At 35.3% G+C, this 11,262-nt stretch overlaps 1 protein-coding gene across 1 annotated transcript in view; it reads left to right on the forward strand.

Moving 5' to 3' along the window:
• Nucleotides 1-11,262, forward strand: part of LOC121374544 (multiple epidermal growth factor-like domains protein 6) — a 110,514-nt gene that overhangs the window by 26,683 nt on the left and 72,569 nt on the right. The window contains exons 5-7 of the mRNA XM_041501649.1: nucleotides 971-1,123; nucleotides 1,853-2,005; nucleotides 5,214-5,366. Coding sequence (XP_041357583.1) covers nucleotides 971-1,123; nucleotides 1,853-2,005; nucleotides 5,214-5,366 — 459 coding nt within the window. The remainder of the gene's footprint in view (nucleotides 1-970; nucleotides 1,124-1,852; nucleotides 2,006-5,213; nucleotides 5,367-11,262) is intronic.

Consider the following 11,262-nt stretch of genomic DNA (forward strand, 5'->3'; position numbering starts at 1 on the left):
TTAGTTTCAACCTGAACTCATAGTGTCTGCAACAGGTCCTTTACAATACCGTCACTGCTCGGATGAATGAAAAGTCAGAACCCCCTCAAAAAATCATGTGCAAACATAAAACACCATTAAACAAAAACACACTAATGGGCAAACAGTCTTACTTTTCACATTATGCAAACTGAACGTAGTTTTTTTTTGCTTATAGGGTGTATAAAACCATAATTATATTTTTTTCCCCATAGACGACAAGGGAAACATATGTGGCGTTAATAAAACCTCCTCCCTGCATTGTACTTATCAATCCGACAGAAAGAATACCTGGTTGTATAAAAATATCATCAGCTTCAACAAATTGGGAGTGCATCCATCTAGTGTAAAGATATAGTTCTATGTTTATTCCATTTTGTCACTGAGTGGTGTGCTTAGTACGTTTCCATCTAGATATTTATTTTGTTAACTGTTTTGAATTTGCATATTGCTATTAATACGTTACATTATGGTCATTAATGGCGTCACGTCGGACCGATTGATAATTTTATCTCCACACACTCCTGATCACTTGTATCTAGCACACATCGTATCTAGGTAACCATAATATCAAATGCATTTTTAGTTTCAACCTGAACTCAAAGTCTCTGCAAGCAGGTCGCTTTACAATGACCGTCACTGCTCGGCCACTGGAATGAAAAGTCAGTACAACCCCCTACCCCTAAAGCTGGTTGTTTTCAAATACCCCTACCTTACAAATTTAAAAAGAAAACCACCACTCACAACAAAGTAAAAGTCACGCTTATGGGCAAACAGTCTTACTTTATTCACATTACTACAAACTAACGTAGTTTTTTTTAAACTTAAAATAGATTGGTTAATAAAATATAGTTATATTTTTTTCCTGCCAATGACATTGAGGGAAACGATAGACTAGCGTTAATAAAACCTATCACGTTCCTTGTTTTGTACTTATTGCTTTCCTGTCCAGCATGTACGAATAATGAAGAATACGGATCTGGTTGTATGAAGCTCTGTACCGATCGTCATTGCATGCATCCATCTGCATCCTGTGATATACACCAAGGATACTGTGGTACTGAAGGATGTAAGCCAGGATGGAAGGGAGATGACTGTACAGCAGGTATCGTATTTGATGAATATATAAGTTACATAACATCTGGTCACACACACACACACACACGCACGCACGCACGCACGCACGCACGCACGCACGCACTATTTTTATACAAATTTTTAAAGATTGTTTTCCACAAGACGAACTTTGCTGAATGATGTCAACAAGAGTTCCGACGTCATTTGGTAGTTAGATGTTACATTATCGCATCTAAAACAAGTTTTCTAACTTCTAATTCATAAAGGTGATGCCCACTGTCCTAGACAGACAGCCCAAATAGCTGAGGTGTGTGCCCAGAACAGCGTGCTTGAACATTAATTGGATATAAGCACCACAAATACATTAAAATGAAATTAAATGGAATAAAGAAGATATGTTATCGTTGTTATTCCAACTACAAAGCAAAGCTGGTTGTTTTCAAATAATGAATAAAAATTAACAATATTTAAAAAGAAAACCTAAACAACTGCAAAGCTAGCTCAAAGTAAATGTGTCGAGTCACGCTTATGTGAGACATGAACACATGGTATTAGCTTACCCATTGACAGGACTAAAATACCACAATCCTTGATATACTAGTTGAAGCGATGTTATAACCAGAAACAATCGATCCACTGAGATGATTTGAAACTTCAACCAAAGCTGCAATGAATAGTTGATTGCTAATAATTTATTAAGTATACTAATATTCAAATCTGCCGCGAAATTTCTCATATCTACTTTATTTTGTCTTAGAATGTCAGAAAGGTGTTAAGTATGGTCTTCGCTGTCTCAAATTATGTGATGATCGTCACTGTGATACCAAATACCCGTCATCGTGTCCTGCAGCCACTGGAAAGTGTCCTCATGGATGTCAGCCTGGATGGAAGGGAGACGAATGTAATCAAGGTACTCAGTCGCTTCATGAATGGAAATATTCCCAAAATGACTGGATAAGGACGGCCCCCATTTGTGACATTTCCAACTAAATAAATACTATGGTTGTGGCATTTAAACATATACTCAGATCACGCGGAAGTCACCATATGATCTGGCGCATCTGAAGAAAGATCGCACAGTAACTATTTATAAACATTTATGATGGAAATTCAGACAAGTACTGATTCATGTGTATACAGATGGATCACATGGAAATTATGTCGACATTTTTTATCAGACATAGGGTGTTTCCCTGAGTTGCCTTACTCAGCATCAATTTTTAATATTGGGCAGTCATTTAAAGCCTTGGAAGAACTAAAACTGAGTGCATCCACATTATAATTTTTACACAAACTCACTTTCGTGTCTTCAAGCTTTATGAAATATGAAGCTGGACCATCCCTTAATTTATATGGTATACGAAAGTGTGTCATTTTTAGTATATTCAATAAAGACGTATTAGGAGGTATCCCCACGCGGCATCAGGGGTAATAAAAACAGATTCAGCTGCCAAGTCTGCTATGGATTTGTGACATGCCGGGGTTGGACCCAGTGACATTTTAGTATCAACACTTTATCTTTTGCACTTGGCAAAAGCAACACGGGAGACAACTCTTGCTGGAACGATGTTCTGCGCAAGTTTTACTTGCAGATGCTAGATCCTATGTTGGGAGAGTGGCAGTCCTTTCAACTTGGAAGGATGAAAACCGTGTCGTGTCTGACATGTTGCTGAATTACTTGAATTTTCTTGAGCAACGATCCTTCTCGCCTTGATACACCGCCAGTGTCTTCTGACTGTATGACAGTTTTTTACCGTCTAATCTCAGTTATAACGAACCTCGTGATCTATCCATTTGGACAAAGAAATGTGATGGAATCATTTCGATTCCATCCAGAACTTTCATTGACCACATACAGATACTGAGATGTTTCTAAATTTTCATATTATATCTATCTGGAATATTTGTATTTACACAATAAGAGTTACGTCCCTGTTCAGCATTGTTGAAACTTTATAACGATAGTCTTATAACACTTTCAGGTATTTTGTACCATAGGTTTATTGCATCATAACTATTATACATCGTGCTGGGGTGTCGTTACATTATTCCACTCATTGCTATTTTATCAGCACCATTTGGTTTGGCACAACTGGTATGTATATTCATTAAATTAGAACATTCTAATAGTCCGCCATCTTGGGTTCAAAGTTCATGCCGTGACCTTTCCTGATTCAACCAACATTTCCTTATTCACCTGTAACTTTCCTATAACAAATATGTCTTTTAATTCATTGGTTTGACTATCAGCAATACCACTGGATTCTTAATCCACGAAAATAACACAACCAAAAAAGAAAGAAATGTTTTATTTAACGACGCACTCAACACATTTTATTTACGGTTATATGGCGTCAGACATATGGTTAAGGACCACACAGATTTTGAGAGGAAACCCGCTGTTGCTACTACATGGGCTACTCTTCCGATTAGCAGCAAGGGATATTTTATTTGCGCTTCCCACAGGCAGGATAGCACAAACCATGGCCTTTGTTGAACCAGTTATGGATCACTGGTCGGTGCAAGTGGTTTACACCTACGCATTGAGCCTTGCGGAGCACTCACTCAGGGTTTGGAGTCGGTATCTGGATTAAAAATTCCATGCCTCGACTGGGATCCGAACCCAGTACCTACCAGCCTGTAGACCGATGGTCTGCCACGACGCCACCGAGGCCGGTCATAACACAACCAGTTCATAACCATCCACTGCAGCGATCGTCACAATGTCCACCATTAACGTATATATACTCTGCCAGAATAGTATAACATGTTGCAATGAATGTAACAGAAATTTAATTATAAAGATGTGAACAAACAGACATGTTGATCATGTTAATGTAGTGGAAAGTAAAGCGTTTTAATTGTTTTACCACATACAATAGTTTGAGGTAAGAAAAAAATGTGGGTATCTTGATAGCTTTTACATTTTAATAATAAAAAATAGTGCAATTATTTGTAACAAAATTACACAAAATGCAAATGCAATGATAAAATGTCCAATATAGACAGCAAAGGATTGCCGAGCGGAATTCTCCATTCGTCCTGAACAGGATAATGAATGAATGAATGAATATTTAACGACACCCCAGCACGAAAAATACATCAGCTATTGGGCGTCAAACTATGGTAATGCAAATAAATGAAGTGATGATCAACATCAATATAAAAATTCAAGGTTTAAACAAAAACAGTGTAAAGAACTGTGCAAAAACACAAATATCACAGAATTTTATGGATACTGAATTTTACTCAAAACTTCAATTTTGTGCTGTATTGGCCATTCTCAAAGAAAATGTTACACCCCTGAACCACGGTGAGGTTACAGCACGCGCAGGGGTGAACAGGATAAAGACGATAGCCTACATCATTAGCCTGTTATTATTGTTATCCTGCAATCTATACAAATAATTTTATTGGAGAAATCATGTTTATAACTCGTGCTGGGGTGTTAAACATTCATTCATTCATTCATGTTTATAACTATATTCATACACATTTTTAAAGATCTTCAACACAAGACGAACTTTGCTGAATGATGTCAACAGTGATTTCTGAAGTCATTTCTTGTAGTTAGATGTTACATGCTCGCATCCAAAACAAGTTTCCTAACTTCTAATGCATAATAAATATGACCACTGCCCATTACAGACAACCTCAGAAAGCTGCGATGTGTGTCCAGGACAGCGTGCTTGAACCGTAATTGGATTATAAACACGAACATACGTTGAAATGAAATTATATGAAATATAGAAGATACGTTATCATTGTTATTCTAATTAAGAAACAAAGCTGGTTGTTTTCAAATACTGAATACAAATTAACAATATTTTTAAAATAATCTAAATGATTCAAAAGCTAGCTCAAAGTAAATGTGTCGAATCAGACTTATGCGACACGTGAAAACGTGGCATCAGTTTACCCATCGACAGGCCAACACACACCACGATCGTTGATATACCAGTCGAGGGGATGCGACGACCAGAAACAGTTGATCCACTGAGTTGGTTTGACCCTTCAACCAAAGCTGCAATGAATAGTTGAATGCTTAATAATATATTAAGTATACTAATTTGAAAATCTACCTCGAAATTTCTCATATCTAGTTTATTTTGTCTTAGAATGTCAGAAAGGTGTCAAGTATGGTCATCGCTGTCTCAAGTTATGTGATGATCGTCACTGCGATACCAAATACCCGTCATCGTGTCCTGCAGCCACTGGAAAGTGTCCTCGTGGATGTCAGCCTGGATGGAAGGGAGACGAATGTAATCAAGGTACTCAGATGCTTCATGAACAGTATTTATAATGGATTAGTTGCCCGTTTTTACAAAGAAAAGCAAAATAATTTTTGTTCAACTGTCACAGAAAAAAGAAAACATTCTACAAAATGGGATTCGAACCAAAGACTCTCAGTATAACAGTGTTCTACCAACTGAGCTAATAGGAAAATTCACACTAGCTACTGCCAGTATACGAACTGTAATCCAACACTACTACTACGGCAGCAAAACTGTTACGAGTCTTGACTGGGTTATAATTGTATTTCTGTGTTACGAACACACCCAGATAGTAACATTAAAAGACAAGTAATCACAGTCATTAATATCACAACTGTTAAGTAGCTTTATAGGTTTATCAGTATTTTGACAATTGCTGATTTTCAGTAATTGTCTATAACAGTTTTTCGTTTGGCATACTGTTATTACTTACTTGCAATTTTGATTAAACATTTTACGCGCACATAATCACATTTATCCGATATTAGATAGCATATCCAATATTATAACACTATGACGCTCTAGTCTGGACTGCTGTGTAATTTGCTTATTTTATTGGGACATTTTGTCAAATGTATTTTTAGCCTCTTTGTATATCTTACGTGAATAATTCCATTGTTGGCATTATTAAAATTGTGGTCATTGTAAGATCTCCCTGGGGTCATATCTAAACGTCTGTCTGACTTACGTATTCCTCTATCTGTCCCTGTATGGTATTGAACTGATTGTATGAGCCTGTGAAGACCATATATAGCAAAATAACGTGTAAACATGATTTTTATGGTTAGATGTATCTGTTCTTGTAACTGATGGATGATGCTTTTCCAATTTTCTTGGCTACTATGAATTATCGTTCCTTGTATGTTATAGGGTTCTTTGTATGTTATATTTTTGTTTTAACTTTGCAAAAAGAATGATGTATCATGCTTCTGTTAAAAAGATCTCGGATATGTGTTATACCGTTGCTATACATATTGTCATAAATAATGACTTTTTAAAAAAGATATTTCCATAAATTCAATATTTAGTATTTATATAGTCATCCAACATTGGCTATAATATAGTTACATTATCTATATATTTATTTTTAAAACAACGCAAATATTTCTATTTGCAGTCGGATTGAAGTAGCTCCTTAACCATGAATGGATGTAATGAATGAACGTTTAATTATATCTGGACCATCTTTCCATATAAATGAGAAAATAATTATATTTTTCTTTAATATATTATCCAATAGGTGTATTTGGTAGACTGCTAAAATATCAGTTATTTTTGACATGCCTAATGTTTTTATCGCCATTATGTTCCACATCTGCCACTGCCATGCCACAAATGTAACAGTTTTTTTTTTTCTTTCTGTTTTTGCCAGTGTTTCATCCAAATTCAGTTCCAAAATATTACCTAGTTTTCTTTTGTAGGTGGTATACCTAGGATCTCCCCCCCCCCCCCCCCCCCCCCCCCCGCCCACACACCATTCTAGATTTCGCTGTTTGCACATTCCTGCCATGATACTCGACAAAATCACCAAGCTTAACAAAGAATATGAAATATGTGCGGTTGGCAGGCAACCAGGTCTCCTTTGGATTGGGAAAAATATGACGAGCATTTTGGACTAAAAAGGGCAGAGATCCCCAGTCGTCTTGGGGAGTAATAGATCTAGAACTGTGGCTGCTATATTTTAATAACCATGTCAACAGGTTTCATACGCGAGTAACCACTATCCCGGGTTTTCAGCATAATGCCAAACATTATATTAAAGGGACATTCCTGAGTTTGCTGCATTGTAAGCTGTTTCCGACTTATAAAATATTTCTTCGATTAAACTTGCATATTAAATATAGTTTCTTGTTTAGAATAGTAATGGCTCTATATTCAATGTGTTTCTGGTCGTCTTAATATTTGAAAGAAGCCCAAACTGGATTTTTTCTTCTAATAATTTCGTACGTACGAAAAAACAATATTTTAGGAAATAAAATGAAATTTAACCTAGTACAAATATTAGAACGATCAGAAACACGTTTAATATCCAGCCACTAATATTTTATGTAGAAAAATATGTTTGATATGTAATTGCAATCGTTAAAAAGTCTCTGTTAGTCGATAACATCTTTAAAATTGCAGCAAACTCGGAATGTCCCTTTAAGAAAGATAGTTCAAATGTTCGCCCATGCAGTGCACGAAAGATGACAAGTGCCGTGTCAACAGACGCTTGTCGGTATTTCAGTAATGGTGCTAACTGTCCATACTTTCCTACTTGCATAATTGTAGGATACTCTTAGTAGAGCCCATGATACTACAGTTATTAAGCCATTTACCTGAATCATGTTTCATGGGTTTTTTTTGAACATTTTAACATCTGGATTTCTGGTGACTTCCCTCTCATAGGAGGAAAGCGATTATTATTCCAATTCCCAAGCCTGGTAAGGATCCAACTAATCTACTTTGACAAGTTGCATTTCTAAAGTCATGAAACGAATAAATGAATGAATGAATGAATGAATGAATGTTTAACGATACCTTAGCACGAAAAAAATACATCGGCTATTGAGTGTCAAACTATGGTAAATGCAGCTAGCATCGTTACTGAAATACTGACAATCGTCTGTTGTTGTGACACTTGTCATATTTCGTTCATTGTATGAGTGAACATTTAAACTATCTTTCTTAGTATGATTTGTGGCATTTTGCTTAAAACTGGTGCAGTGGTTACTTATGTGTAAAAACTGTTGATAGGGGTATTAACATATAGCAGCCATGGTTTTAAATATATTACTCCCCAATACGACCGGTGTAAAAGGAATGCAGGTCCGTAGGACCTCGGTTCCCAGGAACAGTGGTCCTATCAGACCTCCATAGCTTAGGAATATAGTCCTACCCGGACTTTCATACCTGATTTATTTTAAAGTTGTTTTTATCCTAGGACTTGTATTCCTACCGGACTTAAATTCCTTCTACAGCAGTGACAAAACATACTAGTCCGGCAAATTAGATGTCCGTTTGTTATACTCTGCAATTTGCACGAGCTGCCAGAGAGATACGAGAAAAAAGTGAGGTTTTGGCAGACTTCCCTCGTAGTGTGATGGATAAGTGTACGAGTCCCTTAAGATTATTCTGGGTTCAAATCTGTATGTCAAAATATTATTTGTAAGTTTGAGTATCAACTTAATTGTCTAGACTGCGGCAGGTAGACATTTGTTTTGAAGAGAGGCGTTTAGACCACGCCATCCCACCCCACACCCTATGTACAGTCGCCTGCAACATTATTGAGAAAAAGGCACAAATTTACAAATTAAATAATAAGATAATTTATATAACGCAAATATCACATTTTATAATTGAATTATGATTATGATTATGATTATGATTATGATTATTATTATTATTATCAAATACCAGTATATAATGTCTAACAAATAATTGTGTTGGTATATCAAAGGGGCAAGTTATACTTATCTGCGAATACTAATACATGCTTCGAATTATGGAAAATCTTTTCGAGTTACTTTTAAATGTTTAAACATTTATTAGTTGGAACAACTCGCATTGAATAAAGACCTTGGTTTTGCTCGTGTAATAAGGTCAACAAAATGCGTACATACTCTTGCAAATGATATAAATGGAAAATACTGGAATAAATAGAAAATATTTAAATAAAGAGAGGCGCCAGTATCCCAAATTAATTAAATAAACCAAAAAGGAAACTGCTTTTCATTTTGTTTACATTTATAATTTATTTTTTATATGTACCACTGGACTTAAATTTTGATTGTCCAGGAATGCATGTCCGACCCGGACTTTATATCCTGGCAGTCAGACCAGTATTCCTAAGGAACATAAGTCCTAGGACTTGCATTCCTATGTATATTAGACCTAGGACCTGCATTCCTAGGAGACTAAGTCCGGCCAGACAACTATTCCTACGGACTTGCATTCCGTTTACACTGGGGATCTCTGCACTTTTTATTTGAAACTGCTCGTCGTATTTTGCCCAATCCAATCGAGTCCTGGTTGCCACCAACCGCACATATTTCAAAAAAATTTTATAAGCTTTGTGACTTTGTCGAGTATCATGGCATAACATGAGCAAACAGCTAAATCTAGATTCATGGGATCGGGGGGTGGGGTGGGGGGGTGGGGTGGGGGGGTGGGGGGGGGTGATATTCTAGGTATAACACTAAATAAAAAACCCACCTAGATAATATTTGTATATATTCTAATGGTGTTAAAAACATTAGGTATGTCAAACATGACTCATATGTTTACCAGTCTACTAAATACACCTATATATATTATATTTGGATGACTATTTAAATACAAAGTATTGAATTAATGGAAATATATTGTGTTAAAAAGAAACAATTGAAACTTGAGACAGAATAGTAAATGAGCCATTGTGGTACAATACACATTTTAAAAATAGGTCTTTATTTATCCACAATATGTATAGTAACGGTATAACACATATCCGAGATCTTTTTAACAGAAACATGGTATGTTATTCCTTTTCCATAGTTAAAACAAAAATATAGCATACGGGAGAACCCTTTCAGATTACATAAAAATTATTCATTCGGTCTCGTTGTCATGGTTTCTTTTGTTAAAAGTGTAGGTGCATTAACTGATGCACCTACACGTTTCCTCAAAGCCTGAAGGTGTATTTACAATAAACCTACACTTTTGGAAGAAAAGTATAGGTGTATCATGATACATCTACACTTTTCATGTAACTGCACATCTACTTCAGACAAAACAAAAAACTACCAAAAATTAGGAATAATATGATAAACGTTTATTGTTATAACTTACATTGAAATCGGGAAGGTATGTCCGTTGTTTTTCTTATATTTGGTGAGCACGTGTTCATTCGGACCTTTTTGTCCTCTAATATGTTATGGTTAGCGTTATCATTTTCTTCTGATTTTTTTATATCTTGACACAATTTATTTTCTATTTAATTATTTTTATGTTTCTTATATGTTGAACATGAAATAGGTTTCCCTTTTATTTCCATTAACAATGTTTCAAGAAAGAGTTGATCATTTATTACATTTAGGGATATTTAGGGAGGGTAATAACATTATCTGAGTTGTATTATTGAAATAGGTTTTATTAAAGGCAGAGTCACTGGAGAACATATTCGTATGTTATATGATATAATGCAATATACCGAATACAATAACATACCTGGGGTTTTTTTGTACTTGCTGATTGCGAAAAAGCAGTTGATTCAGTATCTTGGTATTTTATTTATACAGCTTTAGATATGTTCACTTTTAAAACATCAATAAAAAGTTGGATTGTAACAGTATATAAAAATTCTAAAGTCTAGAGTGACGCAAAACGGCTATCTATCAAACACTTTTGAGCTGCTAGGGGGATGCACCCTATATTTTTATAAAATGTGCAGGAATTTTAAGTATTTTGGTGAGAAACAAAGATATTAAAGGTATTAACATTGATGATACAGAATATTTAATATCACAATAAGTCGATGATACTACTTTTATTATTAACGGATCTTCCGAGTCTCTAACCCGTACTTGATTATTATGCTGAAATTTCTGGCCTGAAAATAAACTACACTAAGTCTAAAGCCATTTGGATAGGAAGCAAGAAGTATTCAAAATATGTCTACCACCATGCACGTTGAAAGTTAAAATTGGGTGTGAACGAATTTAATCTGCTTGGCATTAACTTTACAATAAATTTAAATAAAATTATAGAATCACATTTTGACAAATTAAACAAATGCAGACTCTGATAAAAATGTCTTCCTTTAGAAAACGTACAGCCTTAGGAAGAGTTATCATTATCAAAACTTTAATAATGCCCAAAATTAGTTATTTACTAATGTCATTACCAAACCCACCGAAACGTATTATAGAACAAA

The sequence above is a fragment of the Gigantopelta aegis genome, chromosome 6 (genome assembly GCF_016097555.1).
Source record: "Gigantopelta aegis isolate Gae_Host chromosome 6, Gae_host_genome, whole genome shotgun sequence".
NCBI classification, from domain to species: domain Eukaryota; kingdom Metazoa; phylum Mollusca; class Gastropoda; order Neomphalida; family Peltospiridae; genus Gigantopelta; species Gigantopelta aegis.